The following is a 20,220-nucleotide window of genomic DNA, read 5'->3' as shown; positions in this document are numbered from 1 at the left end:
GCTTGTTAGATCCTTGATGCTATTTCAACGACATGGGTGCATAAATAAAAGCACAAACACAGAAACAAATTCAGAACATCAATAAGGATGGGAGGACCACCGCTGGACTAATTTGCCCCCCACCAAGATTTGTTTTTGTCTACCGCCCTGGAGAGAAGGCAAGCCCCCTGCCCTCCGGCCCCCATTTGCAGCCCCTTTCTCATCTAGAAAGGTAGAACTCGACCCCCCCCCCACTTTACCCCCTTTCCTTCCACCCCCCAAAGCAATGATGCCCGATTGGGGAAGAGGCGGGGGGGGGGGGCTCGGAAAAAGAGGGTCACGCTAAAGCCAGGCTGCCTCCCCCCCCCCTTCCTGGGGCCTCCTGCTCCTTCCCCTCCCTTCTCCCAAAATCTTTCTCCTCCCCCTCCTTTCTCTGCTCAGATGCGCCCTCCCCCTTCTCCAACCAGGCTCCGAGCGGGGGGCGACTGTGCTCCGTAGCCCCCCCCGCCCCCCGCCCAGCGCTTCGCAGGCAGCCCCCCCTCCGCCAGGTAACGCGCTCCAAACTTGTCTTGTCTTTGCAAACTTTTCTGGTTCTTTGCAAAATCTGTTCTGCTCTCTTCTGGCCTTCGCTTTTTAAACACACCCCCCCCCCCCCTCCAGCACGGAGTTAGAGCCTCGATCTGAGCGGGGGGGGGGGTGGGGGGGTTCTCGGAGACCAGACTGACTTTCGTGGGAGGGGGGCTGCTACTTCTGCCGCTGTTTTCTGAATCCCACCCAGAATTTAATTTGGGGGGGGGGGGGTGTTTGAAACCTCTACCCATCACATAAGCCTCCAGCGGTTCCCAACCTGATACATGCCAGAGTGTTTGGGGGGGGGGGGGTGTTGTACATTAAAATTATGTAATGGATTTGCTAATATGGGGGTGCAATTTTAGGAGAATGGTTTGCCAAGACGGTGTGCCAGGGGAATAAGTTTGGGGACCACGGGGCATCTTCAGAGGATCCAAACGGATCCCGAAAAGATAAAGCCACACTCCTTTTAGGTCACAACCGACGGCTAAGGGTATACGTGTGGGCTGGGGCTGCCAACTTCCAGGTGAGGCCGGGAGATCTCTGGGAATTACCTCCAGATGGAAAGCAGCAGTTCCTCTGGGAAAAAAAAAATGTTTGCTTTGGAGGAGGGCCCCTGTGGTATTGTACCCATCTGAGGATCCTCTCCTCTTCAAACCTCTCCTCCAGCGGTGTGGTGGTTAAGAGCAGGTGCATTCTGATCTGGAGGAACCGGGTTTGATTCCCCGCTCTGCCGCCTGAGCTGTGGAGGCTTCTCTGGGGAATTCAGATTAGCCTGTGCACTCCCACACACGCCAGCTGGGTGACCTTGGGCTAGTCACAGCTTCTCGGAGCTCTCAGCCCCACCTACCTCACAGGGGGTTTGTTGTGAGGGGGGAAGGGCAAGGAGATTGTCAGCCCCTTTGAGTCTCCTACAGGAGAGAAAGGGGGGATATAAATCCAATTCCTCCTCCTCCTCTTCTTCTTCTCCTCTTCCTCCTCCCCTCCTCCTCCTCTTCTTCCTCCCCTCCTCCTCCTCCTCTTCTTCCTCCTTCTCCTCCTCCTCTTCTTCTTCTTCTTCCCCTCCTCCTCCTCTTCTTCTTCTTCCTCCCCTCCTCCTCCCCCTCTCCCTCCTCCTCCTCCTCTTCTCCTCCTCCTCTTCTTCTTCTTCTCCTCCCCTCCTCCTCCTCTTCTTCCTCCCCTCCTCCTCCTCCTCTTCTTCCTCCTTCTCCTCCTCCTCTTCTTCTTCTTCTTCCCCTCCTCCTCCCCTCCTCCTCTTCCTCCTCCCCCTCTCCCTCCTCCTCCTCCTCTTCTCCTCCTCCTCTTCTTCTTCTTCTCCTCCCCTCCTCCTCCTCTCCTCCTCCTCCTCTCCTCCTCCTCCTCCTCCTCCTCTTCTTCTTCTTCTTGCTGCACCCCCAAATCTCCAGGAATTTCCCAACCCAGAGTTGGCAACTCTAGATTGTGGACCAATAGGCAAGTAAATGTGTGTGTGGGGGGGTGCAACAGAGGAGTTTTGAGTGACGCTGAGGCTGCACCCCCAGACCCGCTTTGCCGCCTTCTGCTCATCTGACTCCTTTTGCTTCCTGTCCTCTTCCAGTGGGATCCGCCCCCGCGACACCGCAGCAATGCCTTGTGGCGTGGCCTTGATCTTGGTGGCTGCGACGTGGGCCGTGGCCTCCCCTGCCGACGGATGCAACAAGGCACTGTGTGCCAGTGATGTTAGCAAGTGCTTGCTGCAGGTGAGAGAGCGGGAATGCTGCGCCCTTTGAGGCGTAAACCTTCAAACCAGGGCTGATTCCGCATGGGCCAAAAACAGCGGTGTGAAAACGGTGTGAAAACAGTTCAAACCCTTTTGCACTGTTTTAAACCCTTTTACACCGTTTTCACACTGTTTTCACACTGCTGTTTTTGACCCATGTGGAATCAGCCCAGGAAAAGGTTGCCTCTTCTTGTGGCCACCCGGAGCTTGCTTCTGTTCCGAGTTCAAATCCAAGGCCCGCTTCACTAAGGGGTACCCCAAAAGATGGGCTGCTTAGTGAAGCCTGCTCTCTGGGGTGGTTTTCACATAGGGGCGGGCTTGTACAGTTTGTGTATAGCTACTGCAGATTTCAATATAGTATGTATTGTATTGCTTTTAGTATTTTGTGTTGGATTTTGTACTTTGTGCTTTTACATTTCCCATTGCTGCAATATAGGCAATAGGTAATGAGTTAAGTTTAACGTATTATACAATATTTAGCGGAAATGAATGGGTGTTATAAAGGTTAAGTTTAGTCACAATTCTTTTAAAATAGTTTGTGCTTTGTTTTGGACAACTTTAATTCAGAAGACTTTATTCTTTGAATGCAGTTTATCTGTAGTTATGTTTTATGTCTTTTAACGGTTTTTTTACATACTGTTTGTGACGGCCTACGGCTAATGCAATAAAATGCTACTAGTGCAGAGACCACTGGCATCGACATAGTTTCCTTGCTGTTTTCTTGCTGCAACCCCCACCCTAGGCCACTAGGTTATTTTTTAAGACTGTCAATTGAATATTGCTATAGCGACGTAATATTATAACAGCCTGTGTATTGGATTCACTGAGTTCCCAAATTTCATTGAAAGAAAAATAAGTCTCTATCCCTTTCATTGCATAGTTCCCAAATTTCATTGAAAGAAAAATAAGTCTCTATCCCTTTCATTGTATAGTTCAAAATTTCATTGAAAGAAAAATAAGTCTCTATCCCTTTCATTGCATAGTTCCCAAATTTCATTGAAAGAAAAATAAGTCTCTATCCCTTTCATTGCATAGTTCCCAAATTTCATTGAAAGAAAAATAAGTCTCTATCCCTTTCGTTGCCTAGCCCTTTCTGCTTAATATCTCCTCAATGAAAAGGACTAGATCCCTTTGTTTTTTTTAAAAAAAGAACATACTTGGGAGAACTTAAGTCATGACGCACTGCTTGGCATCTCTTGGCAGGAAGTGTGCCAGTGCGAAGCGAACCACGCTGGCTGCCCGTGCTGTCAGGAGTGTGCCTTTTGCCTGGGGAATTTGTGGGAGTCGTGCTGCGAATGTGTGGGTGAGTGAACTATGGGGGGGGGGGGCATTGAACCCCAGTCAATTCATTAGGAGAATGCTGTCATTTGCAAAGATACGTGCGGCAAAGCATATCCTTTTCGCCTTTGTCGTTTTATGATTAAAATGGGTTATGAACTGCAAATAATGGTGACAGCTGAAATATTTTGCCATCCAGTTCAGGGCAAAACTCCGGGGGAGGGCAGTCTATCAGACAGACAGACAGACAGACAGACAGAGGCCCGCACACGCAAAATAATGCATTTTCAAACCACTTTCACAACTGTTTGCAAGTGGATTTTGCCATTCCGCACAGCTTCAAAGAGCACTGAAAGCAGTTTGAAAGTTTGCCATTCCGCACAGCTTCAAAGAGCACTGAAAGCAGTTTGAAACTGCATGTGCGGAATGAGCCAGACAGACAGACAGACAGACAGACAGACAGACAGACAGACAGACAGACAGACAGACAGACAAAAAGTTTAAAATAATAAATTTTCATGCAAATCTTTCCCTCCACTCAGAATCTGAAATGGCGCCCCTGGTTGGGGTGGTGGACTGAACTCGGGCCAATCCGTTTGCTTCCAAAAAAAAGGAATATTGTCTAGATGACAAAGCTTGAAGAAGAATTTCTTCTCTCTTTTCCCACGCCCAGGTCTCTGCGACGAACGCCCCGCCTCAGCCCCCCGCTCAGCCCAGCGAAGCTCCATGCACAACCTGATGTCCCCCGTCCCCTCGCTCTTTCGGGCGCTCATGGCCATCTCTGACAACGACCCCCCTGTGGGATGGAGCATCCTCACACTGCCGGTCGAAGAGGAGTTGCGGCAGAACCATGCGGACACCAGCCACCTACTGCTGGGGCCACATACAGGTGGGTTGTGAGAGAATCCTTGGTGACTCAGAAAGCGTTCGTGGGGAAATCCAGGCAAAAAGTGCTCGGTGCAACTCAATGTGCAGGGAACTGGGTATGCGTGATAAATTAACACATGGAAACCATTCAGGAAATACTCTAGGCCATAGGTGTCAAACTTGCGGCTCTCCAGATGTTATGGACTACAGTTCCCATCATCCCCTTTGACGCCTGTGCTCTAGGCGCATGATAATAACATAAGAACATAAGAACTAGCCTGCTGGATCAGACCAGAGTCCATCTAGTCCAGCACTCTGCTACTCGCAGTGGCCCACCAGGTGCCTTTGGGAGCTCACATGCAGGAGGTGAAAGCAAGGGCCTTAAGAACATAAGAACGAGCCTGCTGGATCAGACCAGAGTCCATCTAGTCCAGCCCTCTGCTACTCGCAGTGGCCCACCAGGTGCCTTTGGGAGCTCACATGCAGGAGGTGAAAGCAAGCGCCTTAAGAACATAAGAACGAGCCTGCTGGATCAGACCAGAGTCCATCTAGTCCAGCCCTCTGCTACTCGCAGTGGCCCACCAGGTGCCTTTGGGAGCTCCCATGCAGGATGTGAAAGCAATGGCCTTCTGCGGCTGTTGCTCCCGAGCACCTGGACTGTTAAGGCATTTGCAATCGGAGATGTATGGGGAACTGGGTGTGTATGAGATTTACATGTACATCAATTCACAAAATGTTCAGTGTGCTTGTTGCCGGGGAAACTGGGTACTCCTGAGAAATTAACACGTGAAAATCAGTTCAGAAAGAGCTTGGTGCACAGGATGCTGGGAGAAATGGGCCCGCATGAGTAATCAGCATGAGGAAATCAGTCCAGAAAGTGCTCTGTGTGCACGATGCTCCATCTCAGCTAAATGGAGGGCGGTCTCCAAACAGTGCTGGAGAAATGGCCACTTGCACACTTCACATTTCCTGCCCTGCTGCAACTATAATCCTCCTGCCTCCGTCTCTTGCAGGCCTGACCCCCTCAGACGCGAAGGGCCTTAACACCACCGCGCCTCCCTGCCAGGCGATCTTCTTCAACGAGTGCCTGTCCATGAGCCGATGCCGCGCGGCCTGTCAGTCGGTCGGGGCCTGGCGCTACCGTTGGTTCCACAACGCCTGTTGTCAGTGCTTGGGGCCGGACTGCCGGGGCTATGGAGGAGCGCAGGCGCAGTGTTCCAATTGCCGGGAATAAGGCTCCTGATCTCTCTCTCTCCGCCACGGGCCCCGTGCGCCAGTGGATCCTTTCCCATTTGTTCCCGTCTTTTCTCTCTCTCTGCGCTCCCTCCTTCTTTTAACCGAAAGAGGTTTCGTCAATCTCTGGTTACTAAGGCGATCCTTCTTCTCTTTTCCCTGTGCCATTCCAGAAGGTCTCCTCACAAGAGAGCCAGTGCGGTGTAGTGGTTAAGAGCAGGTGCGCTCTAATCTGGAGAACCGGGTTTGATTCCCCGCTCTGCCGCCTGAGCTGTGGAGGCTTATCTGGGGAACCAGATTAGCTTGTGCACTCCAGCACAAGCTGGATTCCTTCTCTTTTCCCTGCGCCATTCCAGAAGGTCCCCTCACAAGAGAGCCAGTGCGGTGTAGTGGTTAAGAGCAGGCGCACTCTAATCTGGGGAACTGGGTTTGATTCCCCGCTCTGCCGCCTGAGCTGTGGAGGCTTATCTGGGGAACCAGATTAGCTTGTGCACTCCAGCAAAAGCTGGATTCCTTCTCTTTTCCCTGCACCATTCCAGAAGGTCTCCTCACAAGAGAGCCAGTGCGGTGTAGTGGTTAAGAGCAGGCGCACTCTAATCTGGAGAACTGGGTTTGATTCCCCGCTCTGCCGCCTGAGCTGTGGAGGCTTATCTGGGGAACCAGATTAGCTTGTGCACTCCAGCACGTGCCAGTGGGGTGATCTTGGGCTAGTCACAGTTCTTCGGAGCTCTTTCAGCCCCACCCACCTCACAGGGTGTTTGTTGGGGGCGGGGAAGGAGATTGTAGGCCCCCTTTGAGTCTCCTTACAGGAGAGAAAGGGGGGATATAAATCCAAGTCTTCTTCTTGCTGTGCCTAAGGCTCATTCCGCACATGCAGAATAACGCACTTTCAAACTGCTTTCAGTGCTCGTTGAAGCTGTGCGGAATAGCAAAGTCCACTTGCAAACAGTTGTGAAAGTGGTTTGAAAACGCACTATTTTGCGTGTGCGGAAGGGGCCTAACTTTCTGTCAACCTATTGTCGAAGGCTTTCTGCCAACCGCTCCTGCAATAGCCCCACTTCGAGCAAAGAGCTGTCCTAAACAACCCCCCACAGCAAACTGGCAAAAAAACCCCCAAGCTTTTGTAGCTCCTCAGACCCGTGATTTGGGACCTGCATACAAACATTGTAGTGATGTTTACCTATAGTAATAATAATATTAATAAAATATTTTTACTTCTTTGGAAAAAGGTGTTGTGGTGGGAAATGGCTGCCTTTATTTACCAAGTCTTCCTAAAGTGCTACAGGTGTGTTTAAAAGTATTGGGGAGCTAGGGATGCTATTGAATAACTTTGAATCTGTGGCTTAATAAAGACAAACACATAAGCCTTCCTGGACTACTTGGTCAGATGTGTTAGATCAGTGATGGCGAACCTTCTCGAGACCGAGTGCCCAAATTGCAACCCAAAACCCACTTATTTATCGCAAAGTGCCAACAGGGCAATTTAACCTGAATACTGAGGTTTTAGTTTAGACAAAACGGTTGGCTCCGAGGCGTGCGTTACTCAGGAGTAAGCGTGGTGGTAGTCGGTGGCCTTGCTTTGAAGCAACCGTGCAACTCTTCCAATGGGTGAATCACGACCCTAGGAGGGTTTACTCAGAAGCAAGCCCCATTGCCAGCAACCGAGCTTACTCCCAGGTAAAGGATTGCGCTTTAGTTCTTTGCATGAAAATCAGTGGGGTTTAACAGTGCTTAACAGGGTTAAACCTGCTTCCCCAAAACTGGGTCTTAGGTTTAATGCTAATAATTGAGTGCAGCGGCCCAGGCCAGCCTCTGAGTGCCACCTCTGGCGCCCGTGCCATAGGTTTGCCACCACTGTGTTAGATTCTAGTCTAGAGACTAAGAAGAATTCTGGGGTTATACGTTTTCTACAGCTGAAGCTCTGAATTCGAATCTAGGTGTTCTACCGCAGACCAACACAGCGATCCTCTCAAAACTGTCTTTTTGGTCAAATCTGTGTGCCCGCTAACTACGCTGGCTCTAGCCCAAGACAGCTTATAGTAGAATAAAGTCCACATCACGCGTCCCAAGATTCTTACTTTTTGCCACAACCGACTTGTATAAAATTTGGGTCGCTTGGGACTGACCCACAAGGTGTGCACTGGGCCTAACAGATGTGTGGCTATTCCTTGTATGTGCAGCCCCAAATGGGGCAAAGCTATGGGGCCCAATATTTCTTTACCAAATATCAAGTCATCAGAAGAGAGTTTTAAGTAGCTTTAATTTAGTTTTAAGTAGTTTTAATTTAGTTTTAAGTAGCTTTAATTGCAAAGAAAGGGGAGCCGTCCTCACATGGGCAAACTCCGCCGAAACAGTATATCTACAGCATGTTTATTCCCTTCTCCCAAGTTTGCCACACCCTCTGCGTTCCCTCATTGGCTAAGAGTGGAACGTGGAAGGCAAGAAGAGTCACAAGTTTCCGGTCCCCCCGTTTACATGTTCCTCCGTAATATGTGGCCCCCTCCCATATTTTTCCGGTATGTTCATTATAATACAGTTTGTCATCAGAGCAGGAGGAGAAGTTAATATGCATTAGCCGATTAAGCATGCTCAATACGTACAATCTGATACAAGCCTTGCTCTTCAGCCTAGACATCCCAGGGTCTTATCTTGTCCTGCCACAAGCATCCTCCCTTATGACTCCTCTCCCCCTAGTGAGCCCACAACCATTCCTGGGTAGGGGAGGGGGCTGTGTCAGCTTGGTGTATCTCAGGAAGATCCCTGTTCAGATAAACGCGTGAAGCTACATTCCGCTTAACCGAACCATTTGGCTACCAAAGTCAGAATAGCCTGCTCTGACCTGCAGATACTGTCTGGGGTTTCAAGAGGATGTCTCTCCCATTAACTGCAACTCGATCCTTTTAAGTGGAGAAGCCGGTAATCGAACCTGGTACCTTCCAGATGCTACGCATGAGCTCCACCCCTGAGCCACAGCCCCACAGGGCGCAAGGGAATCTTGAGCTCGGTGGATACGCCATGCTGTGGGGTGGGGGTGGGGGCAGATTGTAAGTTTCTTTACCAGCTTTATCGACGTCGTTATTTATTTACGGCAGCTCTCCCCCCTGGAGACCCCAAGCAGTTCATACCATTGGCTCCTCCGTTTTAATTTATTTCTGTAAATTTATTTTCCACCCATCACCAGAGTCCCTGGGTAGAGTACAATCATAAAAGTGTTGTTGTGAACTGCTCAGAGACCTTTGGGGGTGGGCGGTTTATTAAATCATCATCATAATAGTAACGCAATACACCAGGCGTCACCGAGATCGAGGACAAGAAAGTGACCGTCATCGACATAGCAGTCCCCGGTGACAGCAGGGTCATTGAAACAGAACACGAGAAGGTCACTAGATACCGCGATTTGAAAACCGAGCTTCAGTGTCTATGGCACAAACCAGCTGAGGTCGTCCCAGTGGTAATCGGCACGCTGGGCGCCATCCCGAAAACACTAGGGCAGCACTAGCAACATCTTCAAATTGACAAAATTAACATCTGTCAAATTCAGAAGGCAGCCCTGCTGGGATCCGCACGAATACTACGATGATATATTACAACTTCCTAGGCCTTTGGGTGAGGCTCAAATGGTAATGGCCAACAACCAGCTAAAGATCTGGCAGCTGTGAAATCTACAACAACAACAACAACAATAATATACTGCGATTTGAAAATCGAGCTTCAGCGTCTATGGCACAAACCAGCTGAGGTCGGCACGCTGGGCGCCATCCCGAAAACACTAGGGCAGCACTTGAAACATCTTCGAATTGATAAAATTAACATCTGTCAAATTCAGAAGGCAGCCCTGCTGGGATCCCCACGAATACTACGGCCGATACATTACAACTTCCCAGGCCTCTGGGTGAGGCTCGAATTGTAATGAAGGCCAACAACCAGCTAAAGATCTGGCAGCTGTGAAATCTACAATAATAATAATAAAGCACAAGAAAAATATAATATGTGTGTGTATATACATACATACATACATACATACATACATACATACCTATAGACACACACACACACACACACACATATATATGGGGGGGTGGGGGTGGACAGGGGGAACGTGGAAGGCAAGAAGCCCCTGTTCGACCCCACCACGAACAACTTTACAAGTCCCGTTAGACCACCTCCGCTTGCAGAACTCTGGAACCCGCGCAGCCACCAGGATGGGCGAAAGCACCTCTGAGCGCGTGCAGAGCGCAGGGGCTTCTCGAACTCCCCGCTCTTTCTCCCCCCCCCCCACCCCCCAACTCCACGCCTCCTCCAGCCAATGGCAGGGCCGTGGCCCCCCCTCCCGCGTCCCCCCCCCCCAGCTGGGGAGCCGAACGGCGGCCGTGCCAGGAGCGGCGGGTGAGTGCCCCCCCCCTCCCCTCGTCGGCTCCGCTTCGGGGCTTCCCCGGGTCTCCCCCCCCCCCCACGGTGCGACCGGTCAGTCATGCTCCCCCCCTCCCCGGCACCGCCCCGCCCGCCCGCCTTGCAAACAAAGGAGCCGCTTCTCCGGCGGGGCTGCTTGCTCGGCCAGGGGGAGGGACGGGGTGGGGGGCGAGCCGTGCATGGCGGGGGAGGGGGCTTGCAAGGCGGGGGGGCTTGCAAGGGGGCCGCGGCGGGGAGGCTGGGCGGGGGCAAGCACGTGCCTACGGGGAAACCCCCATCCGGAGGGCAGAGGCACTCGCTTGCGGGGGGTGGGGGGGTGGGTCTCCGGGGGGGGCGCTCCAGCCTCTCCAGGGCGGTGCAAAGGAGCCGCCGCGGCCGGAGGGATGCTCGCCCGGGGCCCCTGGGGAGGAGGGCTGCGTTGTTTCCCCGGACACGCCTGGTCTGTGCAGTCCGCTTGCCCTCACGACTCCCTTGTGAGGTAGGCGCTTTTGGCTGGTCCCGAACTCGCGGTCCGACCTTGGAGGGGCGGAGGGAAGGGACCGGGGGGCGGCAGAAGAGGGACTTTGCCTCCGGGATGCTGTCCAAAGCGCTCCTGTGAGTTGATCAGCGTTTGCAAACGGGGCGGGGGGGGGGGGGGTTCACGACAGCCCTGCGAGGTAGGCCAGAGCTGCGCCAGTGCCCGAGCGGGATGGCTCTACCGGATGAATTGCCTAAATATTGTAGTTTTAATGAACAGAAGATGGCTTAGCTCCTATAGGAGGCAGAGGAACCGGGTGGGTTGGGGGTTCTCCTTTTGGCCCCTGAAAAGGTCTGCTGTTGAACAATAAGTCCCTGGCCTTGCAAAAAACCTAGAAACATACAGCCAGAATTACAGCCCCAGGTGGTGATGCAACCCATATCTTTAGGATATTCCCCCTAAAAACGAGCGGCCCGTTTAAGGGGAGCAGCTGGAGGAAAAGAAGCGGGGCTGCCCAAGTTCCAAGCCCGGCGAGCGCAGAGGCAATCGGCTCCTCTTAAAGGGCCAGCTGCTCCAGCACCCAGAAGCCCCGCCCTCTCCCCTCTTTTTCCCAGCGTGCACTGCAGGGAGCAAGGGGAGAAAGAAGGAAGGAAAGTCCTAAAGTGGTGGAGGAGGAGAAGACCTGGTGGACAGAGGGGGGCTGGGAGTGAGTATGCATGGGGAGCCGGGCCTGGGGAGGGCGCATGGGTTGCAGGTGGAGAAGGCGGTGCTGGGAACATGGTGGAGTTTCAAGTGGCACCCAGGATGAGGCGGGAGAGTGTCGGGTCTTCCACCTGGGGGGGTGCTTAGGGGTGCCTCCCTCCTTTAACCCTTCCCTGCTGCAAGGTCTCTGCCCAGTGGGACTGGATGGTGCCCCCGGGCAGGTACGGTTGCGCCTTCAACTTCCAGAGAAGCTCCTGTTTTGCTTTTGTGGCGCTGGCCCTTCCCACCCGCACTGCCAGTCCACGCTGCTGTTTTGTTTAAGCACCTAATTGTCTGACTGCATTGGCATGCCTGGCTTTTAACGAAGGGCCATCTGGTTTCCCAGAGAGCAAAATTGGCCACTTGGTTCTGGCCGATTAACGTAACCTGGCGGTAATAAATTGGGTTAGGGGTGGATTTGTACGGCCTGGCCACGTTTCCAGAGCTGGAGGTCCCCCGGGGGCTTTTTGAAAAGATGCTTTCCAGTCACCCTGGTTGCAGTTTGAAGCCTGAAAGGGAGGTCGGGGAACGAACGGGCTGCGATTTAGAGAATCTGTCAAACAAAAACAGCGACCGGACGGGAGCCCAGTTTGGGAACGTGTTGTGGAACGGAGCACGCATGTAAACAAAACTGTGCTGTTCACCTGTCAAATGTTTCTAGTTGAAGCTCTTTACCGAATTCCTTCTGATCCTCTTAAATGTATCAACATTATATACATACTTGTGTGTGTGTGTAACTCTACGATTATATATTACATATAACACATAACATTATTTCAATAGATGGATATAGAGTAGAAGAAGAAGAGTTTTGGATTTATATCCCCCCCTTTCTCTCCTGCAGGAGACTCAAAGGGGCTGACAATCTCCTTGCCCTTCCCCCCTCACAACAAACACCCTGTGAGGTGGGTGGGGCTGAGAGAGCTCCGAGAAGCTGTGACTAGCCCAAGGTCACCCAGCTGGCACGTGTGGGAGTGCACAGGCTAATCTGAATTCCCCAGATAAGCCTCCACAGTTCAGGCGGCAGAGCGGGGAATCAAACCCGGTTCCTCCAGATTAGATACATGAGCTCTTAACCTCCTATGCCACTGCTGCTCTAAACAATATAAATATAGTATGTTTTGTTTGATTTTATCCTATATTTATGGTCAGTGGTGGGATTCCAATAGTTTAACAACTGGTTGTTTACAAGCACCATTTTAATAACCGGTTCTGCCGAAGTGGTGCGAACCGGCTGAATCCCACCACTTGTTTGTTGTATTGTTGACTGATGTAAGCTACTCACCGTGTCTTCTGTCTCTCATCGTTCTTTCGCAAGGACAGAGACCAGGGTGCTGGGAATCCTGGGTGGTAACGCCCCTCTGCCCACCCTCTCCTATGTTTCTGAAAGCGTCCGCCATTAAAGGGCAGTGAAGAGGATATTATTTTGGGATCAGAGGTCTCCTTATGCCAGGTAAGGGCATCTTTCTGTGTATCCAAACTGCTTTCCCTGCGATTTGCTGTGAGTTAAAAGCTTTGGCGGCAGAGAAAACCTCTTTCTAGCGGTTCGGTATGACTAGAATAAATTGTGCAAACTTTGCTTGTTTTATTAGATCAGGTTTGACCTACTGGCACCTTTCATATCTGGCGGTCACATTATTTTGAGACCACGTTCCTTTCCCCCTTGCTAGGTTAGCTGTCCTGACTCTAGAAGCGGTAAAAGAGAGGTTGTACCGGAGGATTGTTTGTGGACTAATAAGCAAGTAAATTGGGTCTCTGTGGACAGCTAGAAAAAGTTTGCAGATCTCTTGTGTTTGTTGATAATGGCACAATTGTAGGCTGTAGCAAACAGAAATGCATCTAGAAGAAGAAGAACTTGTGAAGAACTGTTCTGAACAAAGGCTCTCTTTATTTATAAAACCAGGGCTAGAATGAACCTGAAGATAGTGATGCTTGAGCTGTGGAGGCTTATCTGGTGAACCGGATTAGTTTGTGCACTCCCAACCCATGCCAGCTGGGTGACCTTGGGCTAGTCACGGTTCCTCAGAGCTCTCTCAGCCCCAGCTACCTCACAGGGTGTTTTGAAGCGGGGGGGGAGGGAAAGGAGTTTGTCAGCCCCTTCGAGTCTCCTTACAGGAGAGAAAGGGGGGATATAAATCCAAACTTTTCTTCTTCTTCTCATTTAAAAGAATTACTTTCCCCACGTCCTCTGTTGGTATTTTCACCTCCTTGTTGTCCTGTGAGTTCATCTCTTCCCTGTAGCTCCCCCATTCACCTTTTTTCTGCCATTGTTGTAATTTCTCATCTCAAAAAGGATATTGAAGAGATAGAAAAAGTGCAGAGAAGGGCAACGAGGATGATTGAGGGACTGGAGCACCTTCCTTATGAGGAGAGGCTGCAGCGTTTGGGACTCTTTAGTTTGGAGAGGAGACGTCTGAGGGGGGATATGATGGAAGTCTATAAAATTATGCACGGGGTAGAAAATGTTGACAGAGATCATTTTTTCTCTCTCACAATACTAGAACCAGGGGGCATCCCTTGAAAATGCTGGGGGGAAGAATTAGGACTAATAAAAGGAAACACTTCTTCACGCAACGTGTGATTGGTGTTTGGAATATGCTGCCACAGGAGGTGGTGATGGCCACTCACCTGGATAGCTTTAAAAGGGGCTTGGACAGATTGATGGAGGAGAAGTCGATCTATGGCTCCCAATCTTGATCCTCTTTGATCTGAGATTGCAAAGGCCTTAACAGACCAGGTGCTCGGGAGCAGCAGCAGCAGCAGAAGGCCATTGCTTTCACCTCCTGCATGTGAGCTCCCAAAGGCACCTGGTGGGCCACTGCGAGTAGCAGAGAGCTGGACTAGATGGACTCTGGTCTGATCCAACTGGCTTGTTCTTATGTTCTTATGTTCTCTTCCCCATAGCTCCCCCATTCACCTTTTTTTCTGCCATTGTTGTAATTTCTCTTTCAGCTGTTCTGAGTAAGTGAAGCAGATTCCCGGAGACAGGAGACCCCTTCTGGTCCGCGGCAGCCATGCCTCCAAATAAGGACGCCCCAGGTTGCTTTGCGTGTCCTCCCGGACTGATCTGCTTGCCCCCGATCTCAGAAGACCTCCAGCTGATCTGGACGCAAGCGGCACAGACCAGCGAACTGGACGGCAACCAGCACCTCCTTCAGACCTTCAGCTATTTCCCGTACCCCAGCCTGTCTGACCTGGCCTTGCTGTGCTTGCGGCACGGGTTGCACATGGAGAAGGTCAAGGCCTGGTTCATGGCCCAGCGGCTACGCTGCGGCATCAGCTGGAGCGCGGAAGAGATCGAAGAGACCCGGGCTCGCCTCATTTACCACCAGGACCAGCTTCACTTCAGTTGCCTGCTTGACGGGAGCAACGGGGACTCCTGTCTGCAGTCTTGTAAGAGCCAGGAATACCACCAGCCGCCACCTGCCCCTTTGCACCACCCGGTTAAGTACGAGAACCAGCAATGCGATGTCACTTCCTCAAGCCGCTTCAGCACCGCCCAGGAAATCAGGGAACTCGGGCGAATCAGCGAGGACGTCTGGGAACAGAAGGGGAATGGCCTGTACCACCCTAGCAAAGCTCAGGAGAACTGTCAATCTGCTTTCCATCATAGTACCAAAGAGACCCTTTCCGGTGCTTTCCTACCTGCCGCGGCCACCGGCCTGGATTACAAATTACAGAACTCGCACACAGCGGCCTGGGGCCTCACCAAGACCTCTCTGCAGCCGTCGGAGCCAGTCGTCGCGTCGGCTGTGAACGGCAAGCATCACTCCGCGGTTCCTCCGCCACGCTGTTCAGTCAGAGCTTCGCCGTCGTCATCGGCGGCTGCTTCTACGGAATCGTGCAGCCTGCAAAACTATCAGAGCCCTGCGTGTGACCAACAGCAGGCTTCCGGTTGCTGCTCGGAAATTTTGCGCAAACCTCGGAGGAAGACGAAGGAGCAGCTGGATATGTTGAAATCCTTCTTCCTCCACTGTCAGTGGGCCAAGCGGGAGGATTATCACTACCTGGAGCAGGTGACGGGGCTGCCGCGGGCTGAGATTATCCAGTGGTTTGGCGATACCCGCTACGCCCTCAAACACGGTCAACTGAAATGGTTCCGGGACAATGCAGGACAGAGTTTCGATCCTGCCTTATCGTTGCCTTCTTACCCGTACCATCCCAGTCATCCAGACACAAAACCGTTGCAACGGTACTGGGAATCCCATCCGCCGCTGCAGGATAACGGCTCTCCGCGGCCTTGCCAGGAATCGGATCGCTCCCGTTCGCCAGCACCGTACGAAGTGGAGGTGTGTTTGAGTGAGGAGGAGGAGGAGGACGAGGAGATGAAAGCGGCTCTGTTAAAAGAGGAAGATGAGGACTATGAAGAAGAAGAAGACAACGAAGAAGACGACGACAATGATGAAGACTGGACTATGTAGGATGCAGTGTGGACATTAGAGACGACGGGTTTTGGGGAATGGCTCGCAGGAGAGAATAATTTGGCAAAGCTGTGTAGAGTTAGTCCCTACCCTGCTGAGGTCTTGCTACTTGCCCCCGTTCCAAAATATAAAACTGGGCCTCCGGAATGCTCTAGAATCTTCTGTCTTCCTTTTCAGCTCTAGGTGTTAAGTAACAACACTCTCCTGCCCCTTCCGCTCAGTGGTTAGACCTTCTCACAAAATCATGTTGGAAAAGAGGGTTCCAACACTTTCTCGTGATTCAGAATCCGAGGCATGAATCCTTCAGTAGTTTTCCGGAATCTGGAAAGATAACTCTTCTAACTGGCTTTCTTTAGACTTCTTTTGATGTTCATTGTGGTTGTAGAACCCGTATCTTTTCCTTCCTCTACAGCAGAGACAGGCAATCTTTTGGCCCAAGTTCGGGGGGGGAGGAAGGATCAACATGTATCTATGAAAATGTTGGCAAATGAAAAAGGAGGGAAAGAGATTAGGGTTATACTGGGGAGGATCGGTGTTGGGAGCAGGGTGGGCCCCTGTGGTGTGGCTAGTGCCCTCACAGCTCAGCATCTGCATATTATGGGTTGCCTGTCGCTGCTGTAGGATCCTGTGTTTCTGTTATTGAATTGTAAAGATGGCTCTAGCCCCATGGTGACGAACCTTTGGCGCTCCAGATGTTATGGACTACAATTCCCATCAGCCAATTGGCCATGCTGGCAGAGGCTGATGGGAATTGTAGTCCACAACATCTGGAGTGCCAAAGGTTCGCTACCACTGCGTTCTAACCCCTCTTTATGACAGGAACTAAAATTCAAATCTAGTTTTTCCCATTTCTACCATATATGTTTTCTTAATTTCTACTTTGTCTCCCTTCTGATTTTTAAATGCCTTCTTCAAAAAGCAAGATACTCCTTTCAGTGCCATCACTGGATGGTCTCACGTTCATGTACTTTCTTTCCAGTTATCCTTCTCCTTTTATACCCGTTTTCAGGTCTAGATCAGTGTCATGTTCATAAATAGTATCAGGGAGGGTACTGAACCCATGTACTAATTATATTTAGTTCTGCTGAGTGAGCCAGAAGCCGAGGGCATACAGTCTCTGTGTGGATTTTGAATACTTTTGCGTTTGGTTTCACACTCCAAAGCCACTTTAACAGAAGGAACCGATTTGAGAAATTGAGAGTGTCTTAAACTCCTGTATGCCTCTTACTTTCGATTGATCTTTGTTTGGTTTTTTTGTTGTGTTGATGATTTTATTTATAGGCTGCTGTTTCTATGAATTTCAATTGTGACCTTCCCCAAAATGACCAATATAGAGATTTGATTTTCAGTGAGCGTTGAGCAGAGTGATGCTTAAGAGAGGATGTTCATGTGAATCTTTCATGACCTAATCCGTTGTCTTTTTCATTCTCTTCCTCTTTAAGTTTTCTTGTCTTGCTGTTTTTGTGTCTGTCTGGTCTTCTGTGCATGAGGTTTTTCATTGTCATCTCTTCGATGTCACCTTTCTGTGTTCCTTTGGTCTTGAGTCATCACTTTTTCCCATAAATTCCTCCCTTCTGTGCTTTTCAGGTGTGTTGAATGTATTCATTGTATACAGATTGGTTGATGCAAGGAAGTGAAGGTAGAGTTTCACTTCAGTTTACTTAAGGTGAGAAAAGCTGCAGAGACCGTCTCCTTCATTGGCGGGGTTATAGAGAAAGGGACTCATCACTGATTCCTTTGAGAGTCTTTTGTTCCAATCCCAGACCTTCAATGAAATATTGCACATGTTTATGATCTCCCAAAAGACTGAAGATCGTGGAAGGTGTCGGCGCTGTAATCGTTTGTGAAAAATGATGATGAATAAGTCTAAGATACAAAGGTATCATTAAGCAAGACACTACAAACTATATTAATCCATATTTTCAATTATTTATTAACAATTTTCCCAAGAATTTTCACAGAACTCCACCAAATAAAAGCAGGACATGCATCCATCCCCAAAAAAGCTGGCATATGGAGTGTGTGTATATATATATAGTCTGTGAAACAGTTCTAAGACCACAGCTTGTTCCAAAAGTACTCAAAGGAGGGAAATGAAAGAGTCTGAAATGAAGGTTGCTCAATAAATAGCCATAAAATAATATTTTGCAAGTTTTCTGTTGATAATTAGTCTTCATCCTCCTGGAACACTCTTGAAATTTAAATGCTGTATATTTAGGCTGGGAAGCAGTTGTCTACAATTAAATTGCCATGGGTCAGGGAATAAAACAGATGGCATATTTGAACTTTCTGTTTAGTTGCCAATCGTTTCCAGAAACTGACAGAATGAAAATATGGGCTGTTTTACCAAACGAATCTTGTCACAATCTGAGCCATTATCGCAAGATTGTTTTACCACTCTTAACGTGCTGTAATAGAGTCTAGGTAAGAATTACGACCGCTGAACCCAAAAGCCAAGTCCACCCCTTATACAGATTTCTTCCAATAGAATGTGAGTGTAAGGGGAGGGGGAGGGAGAGGACAAGAAAATTTAGGTACTGGTAATGGACAGCTTTTCTGTCACTCTGAAATGTAAGAGTTTGTGTGGCCATTGACACATGCAAACTAGAGAGTGCTGCTGAGATAGCTCCGTATTATTGCTGGAGGACTCTGCTGATGGAGTGGAATCTGGAAGAAGAAGAGGAGTTTGGATTATATCCTGCTTTTCTCAGCTATAAGGAGTCTCAAAGTGGCTTACAAACTCTTTTCCTTCCTTTTCCCATAACAGGCACCTTGTGAGGTAGGTGGGGCCAATGGAACTGTGAGTGGCCCAAAGTCATCCGGCAGGCTTCATATGTAGGATCAGGGAAACAAATCCGGTTCACCAGATAAAGAGTCCACCACTCATGTGGAGGAGTGGGGAATCAAAGGCGGTTCTCTAGAGTCTACCACTCTTCACCACTACCCTACAGCCAAGTTATATGTACAGAATAGGCGCCCCAAGGCACAGAGCGGTAATCTGCAGAATTGCACTCAAAGCTCTGCTCATAACCTGAGTTTGATCCTCACGGAAGTCGGTTTCAGCACAAGGTTGAGTCAGCCTGACTGAGTTGATAGCAACATCTTGGACCCCTTCCGCACATGCAAAATAATGCATTTTCAAACCACTTTCACTACTGTTTGCAAGTGGATTTTGTCACTCCGCACAGCTTCAAAGAGCACTGAAAGCGGTTTGAAAGTGCATTATTCTGCATGTGCGGAATGAGCCTTGGCCTGCTATCTTGCAACAGAAGGGAAAATATCTTCCAAGACTTAAGGGGGGTGGTGGGTGGTAGGATAAGAAAAAAAAGTCCTAATTCAGAAGAGTATTCTGGGGTGCGTCATGGTGGTGGAAAGTACAGTCAAGTTGCAGCTGCCTTAAGGTAACCCCACGGGTTTCCAAGGCAAGAGGTGAACAGAGGTAGTTTGCCATTTCCTGCCTCCATGTAGCAACCCTAAACTTCCTTGGAGACCTCCCATCCAAATACTAACCAGGCCAACTCTGCTTAGCTTCTGAGATCTAATAAAATCATAGAGTTGGAAGAGACCCCTAAGGGCCAGCAAGTCCAACCTCCTGCAATGTAGGAACACGCAATCAAAACACTCCTGACAGATGGCCATCCAGCCTCTCTTTAAAAACCTCCCAAGAAGGAGACTCCACCACACTCTGAGGTGGTTCATTCCACTGTCGAACAGCCCTTACTGTCAGGAAGTTTTTCCTGATGTTTAGGTAGGTGGAATCGCTTTTCCTTCCCCTTGAACCCATTACTCCTGGGCCTAGTCTCTGGAGCAGCAGAAAACTAGCTTGCTCCCTCAACCACATGACATCCCTTCAAATATCTAAACATGGCTGTCATGTCAGCTCTTCACTTTCTGTTCACCAAACTAAACATCCCCAGCTCCTTAAGTCTCTCCTCGTAGGGCATGGATTCCAGACCTTTGACCATTTTGGTTGCCCTCCTTGGATTGGAAACCCAAGTATGACGTATTGAATATTCACTTACCTGCTATGAAAAGCTGGGGTAGAGTGAGGGGTGAATCTCAGCTGAGAAAGACAGAAGTGAGAACATGTCTATTTAAAACACTTCAATACGAGCTTTGGGTCGTCCACAAATGTATATGCACCCCCACGCCCTGATCTCACCTGCATGGGCTGCAGTCTTTCAGTGCTGGGATATTCCGGCATAGGAGCCCTCTCCATGTGATCTGTGGGCCAAAGTCAATAAGGAATATTGATGATATAGGGAGAACTGGGAAGGATGGTGTATTATCTAAAGTAGTGGTTCTCAACCTTCCTAATGCCACGACCCTTTAATACAGTTCCTCGTGCTGTGGTGACCCCCAACCCTAACATTTATCCATTTTACAGATGGAGAACACTGATGCAGAGAATCCTAGGCCAGTGATGGTGAACCTTTTGGAGACCGAGTGCCCAAATTGCAACCCAAAACCCACTTATTTATCGCAAAGTGCCAACACAGCAATTTAACCTGAATACTGAGGTTTTA

The 20,220-nt window shown here is 49.9% G+C and overlaps 3 protein-coding genes across 11 annotated transcripts in view; 2 read left to right on the top strand and 1 right to left on the bottom strand.

The window, feature by feature from the left end:
* Window positions 1-375: 375 nt before the first annotated feature.
* On the top strand, window positions 376-6,346 carry LOC125443981 (twisted gastrulation protein homolog 1-B-like). Of its 2 annotated transcripts, XM_048516415.1 has the most exons (6): window positions 376-527; window positions 2,126-2,267; window positions 3,491-3,590; window positions 4,239-4,280; window positions 4,350-4,454; window positions 5,446-6,346. In XM_048516415.1, exons 2-6 carry the CDS (start codon window positions 2,154-2,156, stop codon window positions 5,664-5,666), a joined length of 582 nt encoding a protein of 193 aa, XP_048372372.1. In that variant the 5' UTR covers window positions 376-527; window positions 2,126-2,153; the 3' UTR covers window positions 5,667-6,346. The 2 variants fall into 2 exon arrangements, with proteins under 2 accessions (XP_048372372.1, XP_048372371.1); XM_048516414.1 differs by having other exon boundaries at window positions 4,239-4,454.
* Window positions 6,347-9,954: 3,608 nt separating this feature from the next.
* Window positions 9,955-16,357, top strand: HOMEZ (homeobox and leucine zipper encoding). Of its 7 annotated transcripts, none has more exons than XM_048517511.1 (3): window positions 9,955-10,051; window positions 12,597-12,726; window positions 14,226-16,357. In XM_048517511.1, exon 3 carries the CDS (start codon window positions 14,288-14,290, stop codon window positions 15,692-15,694), a length of 1,407 nt encoding a protein of 468 aa, XP_048373468.1. In that variant the 5' UTR covers window positions 9,955-10,051; window positions 12,597-12,726; window positions 14,226-14,287; the 3' UTR covers window positions 15,695-16,357. The 7 variants fall into 7 exon arrangements, with proteins under 7 accessions (XP_048373468.1, XP_048373465.1, XP_048373466.1 ...); XM_048517508.1 differs by having other exon boundaries at window positions 10,004-10,051; window positions 12,592-12,726; XM_048517509.1 differs by lacking the exon at window positions 9,955-10,051 and adding an exon at window positions 10,433-10,553 and having other exon boundaries at window positions 12,592-12,726.
* Window positions 16,358-18,083: 1,726 nt separating this feature from the next.
* RNF212B (ring finger protein 212B) overlaps window positions 18,084-20,220 on the bottom strand; it is a 28,270-nt gene continuing 26,133 nt past the window's right edge. For both annotated transcript variants that reach the window (XM_048517520.1, XM_048517522.1), the window contains exons 15-17: window positions 19,857-19,918; window positions 19,717-19,757; window positions 18,084-18,361 (exon numbers count right to left, since the gene is read on the bottom strand). In XM_048517520.1, coding sequence (XP_048373477.1) covers window positions 18,328-18,361; window positions 19,717-19,757; window positions 19,857-19,918 — 137 coding nt within the window. In that variant the 3' untranslated portion in view covers window positions 18,084-18,327. The remainder of the gene's footprint in view (window positions 18,362-19,716; window positions 19,758-19,856; window positions 19,919-20,220) is intronic.

Source organism: Sphaerodactylus townsendi, linkage group LG15 (assembly GCF_021028975.2).
Source record: "Sphaerodactylus townsendi isolate TG3544 linkage group LG15, MPM_Stown_v2.3, whole genome shotgun sequence".
Lineage (NCBI taxonomy): Eukaryota > Metazoa > Chordata > Lepidosauria > Squamata > Sphaerodactylidae > Sphaerodactylus > Sphaerodactylus townsendi.
Note: the sequence above shows the minus strand (reverse complement) of the source record. Positions and strands in the feature narration are given on the sequence as shown.

What these genes read in the sequence shown, in the direction of transcription:
- LOC125443981 (XM_048516414.1), top strand. Translation starts at nt 2,154, where the DNA reads ATGCCTTGTGGCGTGGCCTTGATCTTGGTGGCTGCGACGTGGGCCGTG. An exon ending in TTAGCAAGTGCTTGCTGCAG is followed by an intron (nt 2,268 to 3,490) that starts GTGAGAGAGCGG and finishes ATCTCTTGGCAG; the next exon opens with GAAGTGTGCCAGTGCGAAGC. An exon ending in GTCGTGCTGCGAATGTGTGG is followed by an intron (nt 3,591 to 4,238) that starts GTGAGTGAACTA and finishes TCCCACGCCCAG; the next exon opens with GTCTCTGCGACGAACGCCCC.
- HOMEZ (XM_048517511.1), top strand. Translation starts at nt 14,288, where the DNA reads ATGCCTCCAAATAAGGACGCCCCAGGTTGCTTTGCGTGTCCTCCCGGA.